The 23,866-nt window shown below is 40.1% G+C and overlaps 1 protein-coding gene and 1 long non-coding RNA gene across 2 annotated transcripts in view; one reads left to right on the top strand and one right to left on the bottom strand.

The window, feature by feature from the left end:
• Positions 1-23,866, bottom strand: part of LOC102163669 — a 589,637-nt gene that overhangs the window by 456,075 nt on the left and 109,696 nt on the right. The window lies entirely within an intron of this gene.
• Positions 16,648-22,546, top strand: NPAP1 (nuclear pore associated protein 1). Its single transcript, XM_005660178.2, has one exon. It carries the CDS (start codon positions 16,660-16,662, stop codon positions 20,203-20,205), a length of 3,546 nt encoding a protein of 1,181 aa, XP_005660235.2. The 5' UTR covers positions 16,648-16,659; the 3' UTR covers positions 20,206-22,546.

Below are 23,866 nucleotides of genomic sequence, written 5' to 3'. Positions count from 1 at the left end.
TTCTTTATATGGTGTGTGGTAGGGATCAAAGTTCATACTTTTGCATACGACTATCTACGCATATTACCCACATACTACATGCTTCTAGCATCATTTGCCCAAGACCATGCTTTCTTCTCTAAGTTGGCTTTGCACCTCTGTTAAAAGTCAGTTGTCCTTGTATGTTTCTGGGATCTACATGCTGGTTGATTGACCTATTAAATCTGATTCCTGCTTCTAATACATTCTTTTTTTTTCTAATGTTATCAAAGTTTATTAAAGTGTTTCCATCAGCTTTGTCTAATTACCAAATTTAGCTGATGTGCATATTGCAAAGCAGGGTACCACATTCTTTAGCTTATTCCTTTTCACTTGCTCATATAAACAGTCTCCCAGTAATACAGCCTCACCATTTTTACTTGACATACCTAGCTATATCTGAAATGCCTTTTATAAATCAATGAAACTTGCACTAAAGTTATTTCCCAAAGATACTTTTAAAATGTTGAGACGTAAAACCTATATAATCTACAGCCTTCCTAACTCAATCAAATGTATGTTAATCTGTCCCCACAAGCCATTTTGCATGTGTATGGGGCTGTAGAGTCTGGCAAGTATGTGAGTGGTATGTGCAATCTATCCTAAAAGGTCATTATAGGAGTCAAAGGAAACAATAGAGAAAATAGATAGGAATACTCAAATGCCAATTGTTAAAATATTTTTCATGTGTTTTTAAAATATACATTGAGGTGAATACACAATTATAAAATATAAAAATTTAGAAAATATTTCAAAATGCTTTTATTTTATTTTATTTATTTATTTATTTTTTTTTACTTGTCAGAGATACAATTTTTTTTTTTCCCACTGTACAGCAAGGGGGTCAGGTTATCCTTACATGTATACATTGCAATTACAGTTTTTCCCCCACCATTTCTTCTGTTGCAACATGAGTATCTAGACATAGTTCTCAATGCTATTCAGCAGATCTCCTTGTAAATCTATTCTAGGTTGTGTCTGATAAGCCCAAGCTCCAGATCCCTCCCACTCCCTCCCCCTCCTATCAGGCAGCCACAAGTCTCTTCTCCAAGTCCATGATTTTCTTTTCTGAGGAGATGTTCATTTGTGCTGGATATTAGATTCCAGTTATAAGTGATATCATATGGTATTTGTCTTTGTCTTTCTGGCTCATTTCACTCAGGATGAGAGTCTCTAGTTCCATCCATGTTGCTGCAAATGGCATGATGTCATCCTTTTTTATGGCTGAGTAGTATTCCATTGTGTATATATACCACCTCTTCCGAATCCAATCATCTGTCGATGGACATTTGGGTTGTTTCCACGTCCTGGCTATTGTGAATAGTGCTGCAATGAACATGCGGGTGCATGTGTCTCTTTTAAGTAGAGCTTTGTCCGGATAGATGCCCAAGAGTGGGATTGCAGGGTCATATGGAAGTTCTATGTATAGATTTCTAAGGTCTCTCCAAACTGTTCTCCATAGTGGCTGTACCAGTTTACATTCCCACCAGCAGTGCAGGAGGGTTCCCTTTTCTCCACAGCCCCTCCAGCACTTGTTATTTGTGGATTTATGAATGACGGCCATTCTGACTGGTGTGAGGTGGTATCTCATGGTAGTTTTGATTGGCATTTCTCTTATAATCAGCGATGTTGAGCATTTTTTCATGTGTTTGCTGGCCATCTGTGTATCTTCTTTGGAGAAATGTCTATTCAGGTCTTTTGCCCATTTTTCCATTGATTGATTGGTTTTTTTGCTGTTGAGTTGTATAAGTTGCTTATATATTCTAGAGATGAAGCCCTTGTCAGTTGCATCATTTGAAACTACTTTCTCCCATTCTGTAAGTTGTCTTTTTGGTTTCTTTTTGGTTTCCTTTGCTGTGCAAAAGCTTTTCAGTTTGATGAGGTCCCATGGGTTTATTTTTGCTCTAATTTCTATTGCTTTGGGAGACTGACCTGAGAAAATATTCATGATGTTGATGTCAGAGAGTGTTTTGCCTATGTTTTCTTCTAGGAGTTTGATGGTGTCCTGTCGTATATTTAAGTCTTTCAGCCATTTGGAGTTTATTTTTGTGCATGGTGTGAGGGTGTGTTCTAGTTTCATTGCTTTGCATGCAGCTGTCCAGTTTCCCAGCAATGCTTGCTGAATAGACTTTCCTTTTCCCATTTGATGTTCTTGCCTCCCTTGTCAAAGATTAATTGACCATAGGTGTCAGGGTTTATTTCCGGATTCTCTATTCTGTTCCATTGGTCTGTCTGTCTGTTTTGATACCAGTACCACACTGTTTTGATGACTGTGGCTTTGAAGTAAATGCTTTTATTTTATTTTATTTTTATTTTTATGGCTGCACCTGCAGCATATAGAAGTTCTCAGGATAGGGGTCAAATCAGAGCTGCAACTGAGGCCTATGCCACAGCCACAGCAACTCCAGATCTGAGCCACATCTATGACCTACACTGTAGCTTATGGCAACACAGATCCTAACCCACTGAGGTCAGTGATTGAACCCACATCCTCAAAGACACTATGTGGGGTTCTTAACCCACTGAGCTACAATGGAAACTCCTAAAATGCTTTTATTTGCCAGATGCAACAAGATATTAGGAATAAATTGAAGAATTTTCTGGAACCAGCTTGTCTTTTCTTTTTACCATCACAGGGTGACCTGTTATATTTTATTCAGTGTATAGTACATGTGGATGTGAATAAGATGAAACTTGTCTCAAAAAGAGAATTGAGCAAAGACTAAATGTTGTCAACTTGTCTAAAACATTTTTCATGTTCTGACTCATTTTTCTTTGTATTGGCATTTCAAGGGATTTTGTTTTTTTTAATTTGACTATTATAAAACCTTGATAACTTCGGTGAAATCCCATGAAAATAATATAAACAATTGTAATGGAAAGTGAAAAGATGATAATAGCAATCAGCACTGCTATTTCTCGGCAGTGTTCTTTATCACTTAGAATAGTCACAAATTCCATATTAATTTGACTTTTTGACCTTTGTCTTTACTTTTGTGGAAGAAGTTCTTTTGAGAAGAAATTTCTTTCTCTTTGCCTACTATTTCTTTGCAATTAAAAACAATTAATGGGAGTTCTTGTTGTGGTTCAGTGAGTTAAGAACCTAACATAGTGCCTATGAGGATATGGGTTCGATCTCTGGTGGTTTTACTCAGTGAGTTAAAGATCCAGCATTGTCATGCCTGTGGCATAGGTCTGCAGCTGCTGCTCTGATTTGATCCCTAGCCTGGGAACTTTCATATGTCTCAGGTACAATTATAGAAAGAAAAAAAGGAAAACAACTAATGACCATACTTTGATATCATCATCTTGGAGTGGTGTAGGAGGAGGATAGTTATAATCTATTTATACATCTATGGGTTCAAAGAAATTTAAAGGTGTGATGTTTGAATTTTTTGGAATGTACCCTCGTATCTCAGAAAGAAATGAAAATACATGTATTTATGTTGTTTAAAATAAATTGACATATGTTCACAGAGGCACCTTCTCAACTAGGCGTGGTTAGGTGTAGGAAAAGGGAGCAAGAACTATAAAACATAATTCTTATCTATACGAAGTTTACAGTTTAGATGGTACAAGGGCACTCAGTGACTCAGTGAAGATGAGTCTGACACAAGTGGCTTGAAGGTCACGCTTTGATAAACTTTGCTTTAGGACAGACCACTCTACTCTTGTTCTATTAAAATCCTTAATGCAGTATCTAATAAACCTGAATATCAAGTTCAAAGTCCACTGCATCAGATATTTTTCCAGGAGTGCCAAGAGCCAACAAGTTAATAGGATTCCTATAGACTTGACTTTGATACACAAAAAGTTTCAACACACCTGAATTTGATGAACATTCTAACCCTTTAAGAGAGATCACCATTCAAATCTAATTGCTAAATTCTAAGAAAATGAAGGAGGTAAAGAGTCATATTCAATTTCAGAGGTGGGAAAGAAAAGAAGAGGTCTCATATCAGTTTGAGTAGAAGATTTTGTTAGATTCTCCCAAATGGTAAATACCACCCAACTAAGACTATGAATAAGTAGAGAATTAAGATGAAAGCCTAAAATGGAGGTCAAAATGTCACCTAGATTTAAGGATATACTTAGGCTGAAAATTAAACTAACTGAAAAACATGTAGAAAATGCTAATAGCTTACACCAAAAGAAAAAAACAAAAAAAACACTGTAAGAACTAATAAATGTAACATTTGTTTTGCAGGATACTAGATCAATATACACAAATCACTTGCATTTCTCTACCTTAACAATAAGCAATCTGGAAAAGAAATTAGGGAAATAATTCCTTTACAAGGTCATCAATAAGAATAAAATACTTAGGAATATACTTAACCAAAGTTGTGAAAGACCTGTACACTGAAAACTACTCAACATTATTGAAAGAAATTAAGGATATAAATAAATGGAAAGATATCCCTTGTTCATGAACTGGAAGACTTAACATTGTTAAAATGTCCATATTACACAAAGCTATCTACAGATTTCATCCAGTCCCTATCAAAATCCTAATGGCATTTTTGTGGACAAAGAAGAAACAACTCTAAAATTCATATACAACCACACAAGACCCTCAATAGCCAAAATACCTTGAGAAAAAGAAACAAATTTGGAAAAACAAATTTATTTTGAAATCAAGTTTCTTTGTTACTGTGGGTTTCAAAAATGCTAAGTCCTAAATGTCCATAATTAATCCTTCCAAATTTTGTTCATTTTCAGCATCAGGGCTTTCAGTGCCTGATTGGGACTGAGGGATCCTTCATTATTTTCAGCCTGGACTTCAATAATTGATACAGGTATGGGTCTCCACAGCGCCTAGGCTGTTTTTTCAGTCTATCAAAGTCTCTTATGAATCACACCTTTTAAGAGTCTAAAGAGATACTAAAATACAATATGATTTTACAGCACTATTCCCACAGTTAAAGCAAACAAAGAAAAAAAACCCAAAAAAACTTAAAAGTAAGCCAATTCCCTACCCCTGGAATAGTGAAACTAGGCACATTTTTGGTCCCAGAATCCAGTACAGAATTTGACCAAAGAATATAGCAGAAACTCAGTGACATTTAATAAAAAGATAAAATCTCTTTGGTTTTAGCCTCACTACAATATCCATTAGTCTATGCCATTTATCTGAAATTTCTGACCTGTGAACTTAGAACCAAGAGGAATCTTTTAGCTTGAGGTTGATCTGTCACTACTAATTTGCCATGTTCAGTGCACAGCCGTGTGCATCTATCACACATGGACTCTTGAGTTACCCTTCCTTTTTGTCTACCTATTGCTCACACTGCAGTACTGAACTAATTATGGGTTCTATCTAATGACATTATACCTGCAGTTCTGATGTGTAGATTTGACAATCTTTGCTACCATGGTCATTTTCACTGCCTCTTGCTATGGAACTACAAAGACCAAAGAAGGCTGCCCTTTAGAGAACACTTCTTCCTCAAATGCAATTGACAAATCCAGTGTAAGTTTGGGTTCGCATGTAAAGACAGTCACTCCAGCCTATGGTAAATGAAATGTGTCAATGCTGACAAGTTCTATAAAACTTGTTTTCCTTACAAATGAGTCTTTGTCTCAGTTGAGACCACTTGGGAAAAACTGTACCTGAATAGTAGACAAGGGGGGCAGCTGCCTGAGACATTCCCACCCTATAAACTCCTGCACACTCTAAAGTCAAGGGCCAGATAAAAGTCTCTGTATACTATCTAGTATAGCTACCCATACACTATGTAGACTATTCAGTGTCAGATTCGTTCTGCTCCAGTTATTCACTCAGCCACCTGCAATTTCCCAAGGCCACTTTTCTTTATGCTATAGTGGCTCTACAGAAATAGCCACTCTCCCACGCTGTAAGTTGCACCCATTAGCCAAAATCAAAATATCTTATGGCTCGTGTAGTGAGTTGAATGGAGGCCTCCCAGAGCATATGTTCATGTCCTAATCCTTGGAACCTTTGATTGTTACCTATTTAGAAAAAAAGGTCTTTATGTTTGTCATTAACTTAAGGATTTGGAGATAGGATTTCCATCCTGTATTACCCAGATGGTTCCTAAATACATTAATAAGTTTCCTTATACAAGAAGGACAGAGGAAGATTTGAGACAGACAAAAGAAAAGATATAGACACACTAAGGGGTGATGCAAAGTCAAAGACAGAGATTGAGTCATGTGGCAATGAAGTCAATGAAACTGGCAATCATCAGAAGCTAAAAGGGGCAAGGAATGGATTCTCCCCTAAAGCATGTATAAGAAACACAGACCTGCTGACACCTTACTATCAGACTTCTAGACTCTAAACTGTGAGACAGAAAATTTCCATTGTGTTAAGCTTCTGAGTTTTTGGTAATTTGTTACAGCAGGCACAGGAGACTGATACAGCATGCATTAAACATTTTCTAGGCTTCAGGAGTTCCCATTGTGGTGCAGCAGAAATGAATCTGACTAGTAACCATGAGGTTGTGGGTTCTATCTTTGGCCTCGCTCAGTGAGTTAAGGATCTGGCATTGCCATGAGCTGTGGTGTAGGTCACAGACATAGCTCAGATCCTGCATTGCTGTGGCTGCGGTGTAGGCCTGCAGCTATGGCTCCGGGCCTGGGAACCTCCATATGCCACGGGTGAAGCACTAAAAAGACCAAAAAAAAAAAAAAAAAAAAAAAAAAAAAAATTCTAGGCTTCAGTAGTTTACTGTATGCATTTAAATATTTTTAAACAGTCAGAGGTCCCAACATCCTACCACACATTAAAGACCAAGGCACAAAACCACCTTCCTTGGAGTTCCCGTAATGGCGCAGGGGTTAATGAATCTGACTAGGAACCATGAGGTTGTGGGTTCGATCCCTGGCCTTGTTCAGAGGGGTTAAGGATCCGGTGTTACCATGAGCTGTGGTGTAGGTCAAAGATGAAGCTCAGATCCTGTGTTGCTGTGGCTCTGGTGCAGGCCGGTACCTATAGTTCCGATTAGACCCCTAGCCTGGGAACCTCCATATGCCATGGGAGCAGTCCTAGAAAAGGCAAAAAGACAAAAAAAAAAACAAAAAAAAAAAAACACCTACCTTTCTTGGTAGTACTAAAACATTTTACACACACGCATTACTTTCCAAAATTTCCGTTCCTTTATTTCTCAATGTCCCTAAGTAATACCAAATGTTAGGGTCTTTTAAAGACCTTCTAGCAAGTATAATACCTCTATTCCAGCTAAGTATGCAGTAAGTTAGGGAATAAAAGAGCAAAGATAGAGGTCAAAAATAGTCCTGTTACTGTTAATAATCTTGGCTTGATAATCCAGTTTGAATGAAATGATCCCACAACTGAACTTCAGAATTGGGCAGATTTACTAACTAGTAATACATAGGATGGGATAAACAGAAGACACCACTCACACTTTCAAAGGAAAGAACAGAAATAGTCGAGGCAAGCATGCCCACTTAATTCTTTCCCAAATTCCTATGCAAGGCATCTGACTATCCTGGGGCCAAGTAAGTAAGGAGTAGGGCTTACATCTGCAGAAATATGGATGGACCTAGAGATTATGATACTAAGTAAAGTAACTCATAAAGAATGATAAATATCCTATGATATCATGGAATCTAAAATATGACATGGATGAAGCTATCTATGAGACAGAAACAGACTCGCAGACATAGATCAGATTTGTAGCTGCCAAGGGGAAGGGGGAATGGGGGAGAGACAGATTAGAGTTTGGGATTAGCAGATGCAAACTATTACATATAGGATGGATAATCAACTAGGTCCCACTATAGAACACAGGTAACTATATTCAATATCCTATGGTAAGCCATAATGGAAAAGAATATGAAAAAGAATGTGTATATATTGTATATGTGTATACTATACACACACACATATCTGAATCACTCTGCTGTATAGCAGAAGTTAACACAATATTGTAAATCAACTATATTTCAATAAATTTTTAAAAAATAAAAAAAAAGACGAAGGGTAAAATTACTCTAAGGAGCTCTCTTGATAGGACTGAAACATTAAGAGTGGGAAAGAAACATTTTCCACATTCTCCATCACTACCACCCTCAGTATTAAAAAAAAAAAAAGTCCACATTTACAATGTAAAATACATCAGAAACTACTTTAACTCCGATTTACTCTTAGTACACTAATAGCTAATCAGGAGTCTTGTGCAGAAACATCTTGATTAGTTGCTAATAAAACTCTTTAGAGGCAGACCCTTCCACATGTCTCCAAGAGAAGCTGAAGACCTGTATGCTTTAGGATTTTCTCAACTAAAATCCACTCCATTTATTTACTATTCCAGCCATATCTGGCCCAGCCCTACCTTCATACCTGCTTTTCTTGGATTATTCATAAATACATAGATGGAAATAAAGATGAGATATCATGTTGAAATACATACAATAGTGGAAAAAACACTATAAGTGGAGTCAAGTACCAATAGCACTTACTAGAAGTGAACTTTCAGCACCAATAATAATGTTTTTTTCCTCTTATAGGTGTAAAATGATAATAAACAATGTATATAATGATTATTAATTTATTTAAATCTAATTTTTATTAGCTAATTACTACACACAAGTAACATGCTAAGGCAACATCAATGAATGAAAAAAGTTAGTCCCTGGCCCCAAGGAATGTTGCCCAGGAGAAGATAGAGATATGTAAAAAGTGCAATTACAATACTGTGCAGGAAGTGCAATAAAAGGCATGAAAAAGTGCAATGGTAGTAAAAAGGACAGTATGACCACAATACTAAAAAGAAGACTGCACAAAAGAGATAACATGTGAATTGAGCTTTGAAAAGTGAAATGGGTTTTTCAGGTGCCTAACAGGGAGACGGAAAATTCTGGAGAGGGAAAAGCATAATTCAAGATAATGAACTGTTCATATCATCCTGGAAGTGAAGTAGGGAAAACAGGAGAAATAACTGGATGCAGACATCATGATATTCTTTAACATAAATCCTTGATATGCTCATGTTTGCATTTTACCAACACTATACTAATGGAAACTTTGAAGATCGACTCAAGGGGGAGGAAAAATGAACTAGTAATTCCTGCAAGAAACTTTAGAACCAGTTTCTGCTGATTCACCAAAAAATTACTCCAAAGGCAACACAGTGTCATAGAAGTTTTTTCTTAGTTCATTAAGTCTCTTAAAATTCTAATTCCACAATGTACTTGCTTTTGGACCTTGGACAACACCTATAACTTCGCAAGTCTCAGCATAGTGAGTTTATGTTATTATCTTCATCTGTAATATCACTGCATTGGAATACTGATGTAAACTCAAGCTTAGGACAAAGAGTACTTTCTCTGCGACTCCTCTCCTATTAATTCTAAAAACGGCTCTCCCTTCTTCATTTGCCTTCTCTTACAGAAATCCTGTAAGAACTTCTATGCCTTCTTTGAACTGCTGTGGCACTTGTTGTCTGTATCATTTAGATATCTGTTGTCACTTTGTCACTGAAAATGGACCACTTTCTATTTGCTCATATCCTGGCCCTCACTTAAAAAATGTGCTCATTTACCTATTTCATATTTATTGACTACATCTTAGACACTGTGTTAGCTTGCTGGTTCTAGATGCTTGTGACCTTTTGAGCAGGAAGGTCTATATTTCACTGTCTGTGGGAAAACAACAAAAATAAATAATTTTATATATTTAAATAGATTTGTATTTCCCAACAAGAACACACCTGGTAGGTACAATAAATACATGTATTATAGGTAAACGTATAAATAATTACTTGGTACTACAACTTGAGATAACAGCTTTTCTATTTTGAGGAAATTTCTCTTACAATGATTATATTTCACCAGGAGCTTAATACTATGCTGAGAATGTGGGTTTAACCCCCATCCTGATTCACTGCATTGCTTTCTAATATGAAAATATACAAGTCTGTACATACTCTCTAGAAAAAATATTATCTAGCATGAATTTCAGATAGCAAGAAGAAAAACTCAGAATTTTAGTTCAGAGACCCAGAAGTTCAGATGATTATCTGACACTAATATAACTGGCTTGACAGGAAAATAGATCTATAAACCTCAAAATATTAGATGATATTTTAAGAATTTCACAAATTCTTGTTATTAATTAGAAAGACTGTAAGAATAGCTTCTTTTAAAGCATACTGATAATATGCTTTATAGCTTAATGTCCATCAGCCTATATTTTGGCTACGTAATAAGCTTCAGAAAAGAAGGAAACTTGTGGTTTAGTTCCATTTATGTTGGAGCCTATGGTCAAAATATCTATTACTACTGTGTTCTGTCATCTTACTATCTGTAGAATGGAGGTAGCTCTAAAAACCTAGTTACAGAGATGTTGCCTAGTTTTTTATGTCATTGTCTTCATTTGTTTTAGAATACCAATAACAGCTAAACCATTACTGCAAAAGCACATAATGTTATTTGGGGTCATCTAGTGCAACTCTATAAAAATAAAGGAAAGGGGCCTAGAATAACTATTCCGCAGAGGACACAGTTATTTTTAAGACAAATCTGGGATAAGAACCCTGATCTTTTCGATCCCACTCCATTGCTTTTTGATTGGGTTCTGAACAACCCAGCTAAATAAATAGAAATAAAAATTCTATGTTCTATATAACTAACACAGGACTTGGAAAGACTGGAACTGAAACAGTAAATATTAAGAGATATCTGGGAAAGTCATAAAACCCGGTGAGATACATACACAGGAAACAGTATGTTTTCCGAAGATGATTCTGTAGAGTAAGCAGAAGTAGTAACTGAAGTTATGTATATGCTGCAGTTCCAAACAGGATGAGTGAGTTCTTGTTTTCTGGCATCTTGAAGATCCCATCCCAACATACACATTAAAATAAAATTAACACTTGAACTGGGTCATATTTAATTCTGCATGCTCTTTTAAGTCAGCAAAATACTTCATGTGCCATTTCAGTTGTCACTTAGTTTTTATCTTGATTTTTAGTTTCTACAAGTCTCTGCAAACACAAAATGGAAGTTGGAAAATTGTATATGGGAGGTTGCAGATATGAAATAAGCTCATTTACTTCGGCATGAAAATTAATATCCAAATAAATTCTTCACAGTTGAAAGCGTCCAGACCTACTATCTGCATTTTGTAGTCAAGGCTTCTGGAAAAATCATGCCAAAGGACTCCTAATTACACAAATGTCTCATCTGTTTCAGTAAGTATCATTATATATTACAGGAATTTTTCTGAGTGACAGAGAAAAGCATCCTGACTGAACATGCCCATGCCTATGACACAGATATGATGATCTCAAGCCATCCTGAAGGTGAAGGAACCCCTTTTTTCCATCACTAACATTGAAGGAGGACAAAACTTAACATTCTATTTGCTTCATATCTGTTAAGTCCCTTCTTCCCTTCATTAAAATGGATGGCCCATAATCAGGTCTGTAGTGTGTGTCACTGGAAGCTGAACAAATTTTTGTTGGTCTCTTAATGCCATAGGTTTCTAGGGAGGATATACTCAAAAACTGAGTCAAGTTTCCCAGTTACACATAATGATGTAACCTTGAACAAATGAAGCTCATCACAAAGGAAGGATACTGATATTTGCTATCCCCTCCTTGAAGGGCTCTTGTAAAGCTATAAATAAAGTAATAGATGTGCATATGTATGCACATATTTTCAGTGATGTTTGTACACCTAAAAAGAACTCTACAGAACGCAGTATAAATAGCATTGGTGGTAGGGTGGTGAGCATAGCTGCCTTCCAGAATGCACTATAAAAATATTGATGCTGTGTGCCCCTAGTTTCTAGCCCTCTCATCAAAACTACTTAAATTAACAAAAACTTATCTATTAGGATAGCTATTAGAGTACTCCAAATACTATTTCTTGTAGTGCCCTATCCCAATCAGCTGCTTTCCCATCCTCATCATCCCTCATTTCAGAAACCCTGGAGATTTGTTCATTCACTTCTGCACATATGTATTCATTTATCCAAGAAAATTTACTAATCTCTTACCAAATTTCAGGCACTGCTCCTCAGTATGTTTTACAGGTAGTTCAGGAAACAGTGGTGATCAACACAAATGAATATACCCTCTCTCTAGTTAAGGGGGGGAGCAAAAGTAAACAAATATAAAAAAAAACACATAAGCATAAATATGTAACTAAAAATTAAATAAATGGATAAGATAACTAGTATATTAGGTAAGTGCTAGAGAGAAAGAGAAACAAGAAAGACAGGTAGAGATTGTTAGTTGGTAGGAAGAGACTGTGATTTGAAACTAAGTGATCAGTGAAGGGTTTAAGGGGAAGATACAATTTAAGAAGGAAATTAAGATGGTTATGGGAGGGAGCAAGGTTCATTATTTGGGGATTGAATGGGACAAGCAGAGGGAATAGTCAGATGGAAAGGCAATGAGGCAAGAGTACATCTGGAGTATTTAAGGAACAGAAAGGATATCAGCAGGTGGAAAACAAAGTAAGCAAAGCGGAGAAGAGAAAGAAAGTCAGAAAGGAAACAAAGGCCCAGATTTCTAGGTCTGTAGCAGCACTTTGAGGATTTTGACTTTGCTTTCAGTAAGCCATTGAAGAGATACGAGTGCTATTCCCTGATTTATATTTTAACAGGATCTCTCTGAATGCCAGGTTGATTAGAGACTGTAGAAGAGTAAGGACAAGCTCTGGAAGACCAAGAGTTGATTTAAAGAAGTGATTTGCTCAAAGATATGCCTCCTACTCAGTGGAAATGTACAACAGGGATTGGCAGGCAATGGCCCACAAATTAAAGTAGGCTCTCAGTCTGGTTTTGTATGACCTGTAAGCTAAAAATGTTTATTACGTTTTGAAAGGGGTTGTTGAAGAAGAAAGAGGAAGAGGAGGAAAAACTACAGAAACTGTACATGGTCCAAAAAGGCTAAGATATTTAAAATCTGTACAATTTTTTCTAACACATGATGCAAAGCATCTGGCTGGTAGTAGGTCCTCAAGAGAATTGAAAGGAAGAGTACGTAAGTAAATAAGGTGGTGAAAATACTATAAAGTGATAGGCGTCAAGCAAGAACATTTATGGCTTCACCCTTAACTTTCACAAATGATGCCATTTCCTTTGAGCTGGTGAAAAAGATAATCTGGTTTTCAAAATAGTAAACCAGGAGGCATTTTTTTTTCACATAAGCAAGGTCATAAATAACTGTAAGGTAAAGTTTAAATAGCAACAAATAAATGTATAAAAAAAAACATTTTAATAGACTTCTAAATTTTACAATGCATTTTCATGTTCATTTTCTAGCTTAATCTTCAAATCAACTCCGTGACAGTTATTATTATTTATGATACACCTGAAACTAACACTTTATAGGTCAACTACATACCAATAAAATTTTAAAAAGAAAAACTTTTTTAAAACTTGTAGAAATGCAAAAGAGGAAAAAAAAAGAAATTACCAAACTCTAAATCTTTAAATCTTTAGTGATTACTCAAGAAAAGCTGAAATCTTGAGTGTTACATCTATTAATGTCAAGGCTGGGTTTTTTCTACAAGAATGTTGGATGCTAAAATCAATAGGGATTTTCAGCTCAAGATGGCAGACAAGGAAACATATTTACTTTCTGTTCTTCCTAAAACTATATTTAAATAAAAGTATAGATGTACCAAAAGTAATAAACCAGTGAAATCCAAGAGATTGTTAAAGTCCTTTGCCACAGATAGATTTCAACACATTTCTAGAAGGCAAAAAAATGAAATGGAGGAATGATGAATAATTAAGAAAAGACTGCCCTAAGAAAGGTCTGCACAAAGCCCATCAGCTTTTGCTGAGCTGTGGTTATAGTCAAGGGCAGAGGAAAGAAGAAGGACTGGGAACAAGGAGACAAAAGTTATTTTGGGGGGAAAAAGTTCATTTAATGAGCTCAAGATACCATTAGGCCTGCCCCCATGTTAACTCATGAATCACAATGGATTGTTGGCAAGAAAAACAAGAAAACAGAGAATTACAATGTTTAACTATAGGCCGTTGGCTTTGGTTTACTGTACCACAACAAATTCCATCCACTGCTGCCTACTTCTAGGTTCACTTGATATAACTAGAGATTGGTGATTTACAAATTTTCTTTTTTCTTTTTTTTTTTTTTTTTTTTTGGCCATACCATGGCACACATAAATTCCCAGATCGAATCAGAGCTGCAGCTGCAACCTATGCCACAGATGCAGCAATGCCAGATCCTTAACTCACCCCAAGGTAGAACTCCCACAAATTTTCAGAGTAGAAGTAATCTCACTTGGCAACTATAAAATGCTGTTATTAAATATTTTTATTAACTACTAAATTATTTTTTAAAACACTTTGCCTTAACAAATTGTCTCAACATGTTTGCTTCTGTCAAGCCATATATCCCACAATAACCACTTGCCATCTAATACTGTTTCATTTTACAAGGATAGCAAGAGAATATGCCATATTTCAAAAAAAACAAGCTATCCATCTATTCACATTTGACAGGAAAAATCAAGAAGCATATTTTTCTGGGATATCTTTATCTATATTTCTTTTTTGTTGCCCTGAAGTCCCAACACTCATTATATGTTTAACGAATTTTTTTCTCTTTGGGGAAAAAAAAGATGGAAATAATATGACTAATTTGTTGTTTACAAATAAGTCTGATAAATGATCATCTTTTTCATAGGTCCAGTAAGGTCTCTTTACCCCAAATTTGTACCAGCTTGCTATTTTTGTTCAAAACAAACAAAAATCAAGAGATTATTCCTTACCGAACTCTTCTCAAATGAGATCAAGAAATTATGGTTAAATGCCACAACTGTAAATCATTTCTGCTCCTGAAGAGGTTAGAAAGGGCTTATAATATTTCTCCTTTTTTCAAAGAGAAGTGTGAGTGAAACATTTTGATTCCTGCCAACCTCAAAATGTATTGGGGATGAAGGTCCAAACATGCTTTCACATACTATAAAAACAATCTCCTGATCAACAATCAAAGGGCTAAATTAAATTTGTACTATATGAATTATTTCCAATGTTATTTTAAATAGATTTTTTAAATATATATATTTTTTACTGATCTATAATTCTGAGTTCTGAAACTTCTACATGTCATTATGCCTGTTATACAACATACAACATTAGCTCAGGAAATGGAAAATACTCCAACAAAGTATGCCAAAGAAACAAGATTCAAACCAAATAAAAGCATGTGTAGATCATGAATTTTCAATTCTTTCTCATCATGCTAAAGCTTCCCACTCCTCGACAATAATACATATTTCCCTTCCTATACACCCAAGAGTATATTTCCTTTCTTGGGCATGAGAATTATCTAGTTCCGTATGCACAGTGAAGAGTGGATGCAGCTGGAATGCTAGCAATGACCGAACTGTGTTGACTGCACTTTAAATGTTGCTCCACTATTAAGTTGCAATAAATTAGATATTTGGTTTCTAAACATGAATGAGATGCTCTACTGGACATATTTCAGGAAGGCCAGAGAAACTAGCTTCTAATCCATATGGAATAATCCACTGGTGAATTTCTCTCAGGACAGCCCATGATTTATCTAGAATATAATCTTTATGTATTTGGATCCTTCGTACTAGACCAAAGGGAAAATCTGGGCTATAAGGCTCAACTAGAAATGTGGGATGGTGCTATGCTGACAATTGGTGGTCTCTGACCTGTATCTTCTGAGACTAGAACCCAATATGCTGGTGATCATTTTATGAGTTAAACAAAAGACCTCCAACTGGGCAATGCATTCCTCATTATAAATACAGCAGTTAGGCCTAAGTACCGTAAGATCTACAAACAAACAAACAAATGAGAATATAGTAAGACATGAAGCAAATGTGATAAGGAGGCACCACATTCCAGAGCCAGAGCTCTAGAATCACATGGACTAGGTTTGAATCCTGGTTTAGTCACTATCATCTGCATGAGCTGAAGAACAGCCTAACATTTAAATCCTGTTTTCACCAAACATCTAAAATGAAGTGAAGAAAGAACCCACCTACCATGAATAGATGTCATGGGGTGCAGCATCTGGTCAGGTCAGGGCTCCACATTGCCTGCTCAGAAATCCTTGCTGCCTGGCTGGCTGGCGGTGATGCTAGAAGCTGAGGAGCCATGGAGAAGGTACTGCTGGGTCCAGGCTTTGCAGAGAAACTGAGGAAGTCCCAGGAGGAGGGACCCTAGCAGGATCTGGGGGGCTGCTGTGCTCACCTCTGAGCAGGCTCCAGCCTCCATGACTCCAGTAGGGAAGGGATGGCTGATACACACTCAGGCATTGAGGGCCCTGAAAGTCTGGTGCCCAGGCAGGCTGAGCTCTGGACAAGAAGGCCTCCATAGCCCTGACAAACTCCGCTAGGTGGCCTATCTGGCGCCAAACACCTGCAACCCACAGGGTTAAGTCCGGGCCGCTACAAAGTCCAGAAGGGGTCACGTGCTGGAGCCCCGCCCTTTGCCCTTTGGCCCCGTTTCCATATGTGCTGGGCTTGCGCGTGCAGTTTCTCTGTGACGTGCATACCATGGACACGTCACAAGCAACAGACTGAAAGGTCCAGTGCCAGTGCGTGTTAGACCTCGAGAGGAGTCAGACGCTAGGGAGAAGCTCTCCCAGTTTTGAACTCTATTCTCGGGATCGTTTGGCGCACTTCTGGTTATACATGGGCAATTTGTTTTCTAAACCTCAATCCACACCTCGAGGACCCCCAGTTGGCTGTCGCCCACTGGTTTTTCTCACTTGCAATGCTGACCCATCTGCCCGGGGCCACCCCGCTGCTCCAGCACCTGCCTTTCGCCCGGGTCGCAGGCTGTTCCACCGTGATCGAGGGCCTTTACCAGCTAGCTTTTCCATCGCGCCGAAAAGGCAGTATCTGATCCGTCAAACCAGGTACTCCCTTCTGGGTATCCTTCCCTTGGTGAGCTGGAGGGACTTGCCAAAGAAACTTTTCCTGTCTGCTCTTAATTCCATGATGTTCGGACTCTCGAGAACCATCAAGACCCCTCCTCCCGGGCGCAAATTTGGTTTCCTGCGTTCACTACCTGAGCAGGAAGTCAAGGCTGGGAAGCCAGTAGTACCAACCAGTCACCTCCCACATCCTTGCCCAAAGGGGAGTGAGGTGAAGGTCCAAAAAGATCCCAGAAAAGGTACGGCAGAGGAAGAGGAAGATCCCATAGACATCGAAGGACTGGCGAATCAGAACAGAGGCCCCTATAGCAACGGGGAAACATCGTTGATAGCTGGACCCCTGGGGACCAACCAAGACCTCACCTCCTTCAAGCACAGTCCTGAGCCTCTGGACGTCCTTCCCACGCAGCCAGAAGGCAGCTTGAGTAAAAAAGCTCAGATGTCTCCAATGATCTCCATTTCAGAAAGCCATGTCACCGGCTCACAAAGCCCTGCCATAGATGTGCTGCCTACTTGGAACCCTCATCCCCATGCGGGGATGTTCTCCCCCCCAATACCGTGCAGGTCCCTACTGCCGCCTGAGAGACTGAAGGAAGAAGTGCTGGATAAAGACCACCATCCAAGCTTGCCAGGCTTGCTGGTGTCTGGGAAGGAGGTACAGTGTGAAAAGCCTTCAGACTTCCCATCAAGAAGCTCTTCTTCACTGGTATGTGCCAAAAATAGGCCTTGCAAGAGGAAAATCCCCCTGCCTAGTTGCCTACCCCTGCCACTGCTGCTGCCACCTCCACTGCAGCTACCATGGGATAGAGGTGAACTGCCCCCTCCTCCAAAACTTCCTTGCCTAGCTCTTGCCAAAAACCTGGACACCCTGGAGAAGAAAACAGAGGGTCAGTGGAACAAGATAAGGAAGGTCACAGAAGACTGCAGTAGCCCTCAGCCTGAGCCTTCTTTCTCCCCACCTGCCTTGGAGACTGCAGACTCCCTACTTCCTGCCACTCACACATTGCAGGCCCCGGCTACTACCACAGATTTAGCCCACCTATCTCCCAGCCTGTCTGTCCCTCCACCTCCCTCAACATCTAATGCTGATCAGGAAACAAGAAACACAACCCCTAAATCCCCTCCTCTTGCTATCCCTGCTGATTCTTTTCCTTTCTCAACTTCCAAACCCATTTTGGGAATTCCCCTTAGGCAGAATGGAGGCCCTTCTCATTCAGTCATAGCTACAACATCTCTTATTTCTGACCACCTCACACCGCCTAGCATCCCAGCCTTATCCTTCCAGCCACCATCCTGCCAAAATGAATCCCCAACACCCATGTGTGTGGATCCTCCCCCTCCTTTTTACTTACCTACCCCTTTTCCAGTCCCTCCCATCAATCCTCCTATTTTACCTGGGCAGCCCATCACTCCTATGGCAATCCCTTCCACCAGTGAGGTCATGGAATCTGCAGGTTTAACCTGGCAGCATACTTTAGATCCTGGTGTCACTGATATGGACACTACTCCTCCTTCCAAAGCTGTCATTTTTAATTCTCCCCCAGGTTCCTGGGTGGAGCAAAGGCACCCTGCAGAGGTACCAGTCTCCATCGGCCCATCTGTGATGATGGTCCCCTGCCCTACTCCAGTTTTTAACAATCCCTTTGGCCCCCAAATCAACCCTCAGCCCACATTTGGGACCATGGATGAGCAGCAGAGAGCCTCACTTCCTCTTGCTTCCATTTTCACCAACCCCCCATTCATGGCTCCAGCTCCTGTCTTCACCAAACCCTCATTTGTGCCTCCGGCTCCAGTCTTCACCCAAGGCTCATTCGTGCCGCCGGCTCCAGTCTTCACCCAAGCCTCATTCGTGCCACCGGCTCCAGTCTTCACCCAAGCCTCAGTAGTGCCGCCATCTCCAGTCTTCACCCAAGCCTCATTCATGCCGCCGGCTCCAGTCTTCACCCAAGGCTCATTCGTGCCGCCAGCTCCAGTCTTCACCCAAGCCTCATTCGTGCCGCCGGCTCCAGTCTTCACCCAAGGCTCATTCGTGCCGCCGGCTCCAGTCTTCACCCAAGCCTCATTCGTGCCGCCGGCTCCAGTCTTCACCCAAGCCTCATTCGTGCCGCCGGCTCCAGTCTTCACCCAAGGCTCATTCGTGCCGCCGGCTCCAGTCTTCACCCAAGGCTCATTCGTGCCTCCGGCTCCAGTCTTCACCCAAGGCTCATTCGTGCCGCTGGCTCCAGTCTTCACCCAAGGCTCATTCGTGCCGCCGGCTCCAGTCTTCACCAAACCCTCATTCAAGGCTTCAGCTCCTGTTTCAACTGACACTCCATTCATGGCTCCGGCTTCTTCCTTCACCAAACCCCCATTTATGGCTTCGGGAGTCACCTGTGCTCCAGTAGGCAGCACCTCTGTAAACATGCCGACCTTTGATACAGATGCTATGGATACCTCACCTCCTTCCGAGGCTGTCATTTTCCAGTCTGCCCCTGTCTCCACGGAAAACCACTACCCATTTTTCATGGCTGTTCCCAGTTCTGAGAACACACCACCCAGTGGCAGCAATGCCTTGGCCCATGCCTCAGCTCGTTTGCCTGCAAAGTCAGCCAAAAGACGGATCAACACTTCCAAGTTACTCTTGGACCCAGTAATCACCTCTCAGAATGCATTTGGGGCCAATGATGGGCAGAAGCTCAACAACTCTCTTCTGCTGGGAAACCTGGTAGCCCCAGCACAAGATAAAAGCCTGACCTTTCCTACAGCACAACCACCCAATGGCAGCATAATGCAATCAGGTTGGCCAGGTCCGCCATCCACCACCACTGTCAACACACAGTCAGCCTTTGGTGATAATCCAGGTATTCTCCCCAGGGATGTATCCACCGCTACTGGTTTTGGACTTGCCACCAGCATGCCCAGCACTAGGGACAGTAGCTTGTTGTTTGTCCATACCACACCTGGTCCGCTTGTGTTTAGGGGACCTGTAGCCCCAATGGATGATGCGGTCAGTGTGCCCACCATAGGCCTTACTCATTCAGAGGCATCCATACCATTCAACTTTAATGCAGGACTAAGTGGGGCGACCAGCACCACTTCTTTACCTTCTTCGGGCCCAATAACCTGGGATCCATCTGGCTGCAGCATGGCTGCTGCAGTAGGAGGGGCAAACACCATCCCGGCATTTGGGCACATATCTGGTTCCACCTTAGATTCAAACACTGGCACCTCAGGTGATGCCATGATAGCAAGGGACAAAACCATTCCCAAGATTGGACGCCCTAGTGGCCTATCTGGACGTAGAAAACGTTCACTTAAATGATCCATCAGCATGGAGAAATGTGTGGCAAGGGACATGGCAATTTCCACCTTCCATCAGAGCCACACCACATCCACTGGAGTTTTAAGTGAAGGCACCACCCCTGGGTTCAGACACACTTCTAGTTCTACATTCTTTCCAAACACAAGGGGCCCACCTGTCCAGAATCCAGATGGTGGTAGTATAGAAAGGAACAACAATATTCCCATGATTGGAGGACCTGGTATTCCTGCTTCTCATCAATATAACTGGGGCCTACCTGACCAATACATAGCTAGTGCAGATGGAGAGAACATCTCACCTGTGATGGGAGGCCCCAGGATCCATACTTGCCATCATACTTGGAACCCATCTGTGCAGCACACAGGGGGTGCAATGGGGGACAACACCACACTTGCTGTGACTGGATGCAATTATGGTGCCCATACTTACAAAGCACCTGGGGCACCCCTGGCCAAAACCCAGGTAGTGTGATGGCAGATAGCACCAGACATTAAATTTATAGAGGAACCTCTGCTCTCAGAACACCTGGGCCCACCAAGTCAGGGCACCCTTCTGACTCTGGAGGAGCCAGCATTGTGTTTGGAGGCACAGAGGTCAAAGCAACTGTGTCTGTGCTCTGGGTACGGCACCTTCATCACCTTCCAGGGCTTCACAGGAGCCATCAACTAATTCCATCTGTGATGAAACTCAACAAATAAGGAGCAGATCTTATACTGCAAACTGTATATAATCGTGAATGGACCTTTCTCCAATGGACTTGAGCGGTTCCAGTTCAGAGAATGGAAAAGAGCTGTACCTATCATCCACCTCGCCATCCCTAGCTTAACTGTTAACTTGGTCATCCCAAGTCCTCAGCCATTTCTCCCTAGTCTTGGAACTGGCAGTATGCCCACTGCTGCTTTTAGGTGTTTTCTCTCTCCTACCGATTTGCCTCACTGGGCCCTTTCCCAGCTGTATGTACATATGTGTATGTGTGTACATATATATGTAAATAAAACCTTATTCTTGTTAATCAACTTGTGCTTATATGTCTTTACTCACTGACTCAACTATAAAGGAAGAACTGACACATGTAAATGGTGATGTGTTGAGCCAGACTTAACTCTGCAAAATTTTCTGTGTCCCAGTGACTGGGATGTGGAATTAGCCACACATTCAGATTAAATTCACTGACTCCTAAAATCTGTGTCTTGGGTATAAGGAATGACAATGCAGAAGGAAATGAGGTCCAGAGGAGGGAGAGATGTGGTTACTCACCCTTGCCTCTCAGTATGTCTGTCTCTCTTCCCACGCTACTCTGACAACACTGGAAGCTACATGTGTGATAAAGAACTACACTTTGATTTTCTTTTTTTAAAAAATTTTACATGTCCTGTCTGCGCACCTTCTTATTCAATTTAGACTCAGGCTAATTATTCTCACACAATCCCACTTCATCCAGAGAGGATGGTTTGGCATCCAGGCTCATGTGTTTGGAGAAACAAAGGAAGAGATAGTTAATGCCTGCTCGGTAATTACTGAAAATCTAAGTTTACTTTGAATTTATCATCCTTTTTAAAATATCAGAAAAGATCCTCTTTAATAACCAGCTTGGCTCTGAGCTAACCTGCTAAAATATCCAATCACAAGAGTTGTAATCGCACCCAGTTCTGGTTGACCCTAGAGTTCTGCTGAGCCTCCTCTAGGCTTAATAAAGGCAAATTATTAAATCTGTGCAGCCTGTCTTCTAGCTGGAGGGGAAAACAGGAACCTATATAAATTATGTGGTACATTAGCCAGTAATGCATGCTATGGAAATTACCTAATATATGGTGAGTTGAGATTGTGGTCAGAGAGAAGCAAGACTTTCAAGTTAAAGAACAGACAGGATAGCCTCCCTGGGAAAGTGGGATTTGAACAGTCTAGATGGAGGCAAATGAGTCAGAGACCTGAGTCAAAAGCACTGCAGATGATGGGAATGACCTACAAGTCCCAGAGGAAGAAGGCCAGTGTCCTCAGGGAATAGTCAGTAACTGACATGGCTGGAATAAGGTCAGCAAGTGGGAGGGAAGGAGGAAAAGGAGAACAGAGAAGATGTGTGATGAATTTCCTGCATCATTATTAATTGGTTGTGTCATCACCAAAAGAATGATTCAACTTTAAGTGCATTTTCTATGGCCTATTTACCTCATAAGATTTTTGGAAGGATAAAATAATGTAGAGAAGTGACTTATAAGCCATTATTATTGTTCTATGCATAAGGATAGATGGATAGACAGGTAGATGACAGAAAGATAGATAATGTGAGTTGTACATTAAATTTGTGTGTCCCCCCAAAAAAATATTCACATGTTGAAACCTTATCTCCCAAAGTATTTGGAGGGGTGGGGGGTTTAAGGAGGTAATTAAGTTTAGGACAGGTCATGAGGGTATAGCTGTCATGATGAGATAATCTCCGTTATAAAAGAGGAAGATATGCCTGAGCTTCCTCTCTCCATCATGTGAGGACAAAGCAAGAAGGTGGCCATCTACAACCCAAAAAAAAGGGCTCTCACCAGAAACTGAACCTTCCTTGATATTGAACTTCCCAGACTCCACAACTGTGTGAAATGTCTGCTGTTTAAGCCACCTGGTCTGATATTTTGTTACAGCCACTTGAGCAGACTAATACAGATAGGTAAGTGGGGAGATGATGATGATTGAGAGATACATATACAGATACATAGATAATGGGTGGAGATAAATGTATATATTTATGCTTAATGAAGCCCTTAAATAATAGTGCCTTCACCAGGCAATTCAAATAGGAGATTCTCATTTTAAAGGGAGCATAAAAGTGCTTGCTTTTATGATGTACACACATGGAAAAATATCATAACTCAGCCTAAAAATGCACAGCACTGAGCCTAGTGCAATATTTATGAGATTAGCCCTGTAAAAACAAAGAACACCATCACAGAGAGGCTGCCAGACTCCTCCAGGCACCCTGCCGCCTGATTCATTTACTCTAAGTTGTTTTTCCAGTTCCAGAGGATCAAAACTCCTGCTCCCTGGCTTCAGAGAATCTCTTGCCCTTTGTAGTCAGAACTGCCTCCCAGAAGCAAGGTTGAAATCCAGTTTGCTTCTAATAGTTCCATACCTTCTCTCTGCCATGCCTGGAAATATAACCAGGGATAAGTTTTAATTTTAGAAATTCACACTTCTTGTCTTTTTCTAAAAAAAAAAAAAAAACCTTCAAAGCTGAAAAAAATGGAGTTCCTGTTGTGGCACAGCAGAAATGAATCCAACTGGTATTCATGAGGGTGTGGGTTCAATCCCTGACCTTGCTCAGTGGGTCGAGGATCCAGCGTTGCCATGAGCTATGGTTTACGTCACAAATGCAACTGAGATCACATGTTGCTGTGGCTATAGTGTGGGCCAGCAGCTGTAGTTCTGACTTAACCCTTTGCCTGGGAACTTCCATATGCTGCAAATGAGGCCCTAAACAGCAAAACAAACAAACAAACAAACAAAAAACTGAAGAAACTGATCCTGACAAGGCAAACATTTAAGTAATATATGAGAGATGTAAAGATAATTTTGAATCTTGATATCCAGTTGGAGCTGTTTTTAAATAAATAGAAATATTTTATTTTTATAAAACTAATATATGAACATAATAACAACGCAAACAATACTGAAA

The sequence above is a fragment of the Sus scrofa genome, chromosome 1, assembly GCF_000003025.6.
Source record: "Sus scrofa isolate TJ Tabasco breed Duroc chromosome 1, Sscrofa11.1, whole genome shotgun sequence".
In the NCBI taxonomy this organism is placed as follows: Eukaryota; Metazoa; Chordata; class Mammalia; order Artiodactyla; family Suidae; genus Sus; species Sus scrofa.
Note: the sequence above shows the minus strand (reverse complement) of the source record. Positions and strands in the feature narration are given on the sequence as shown.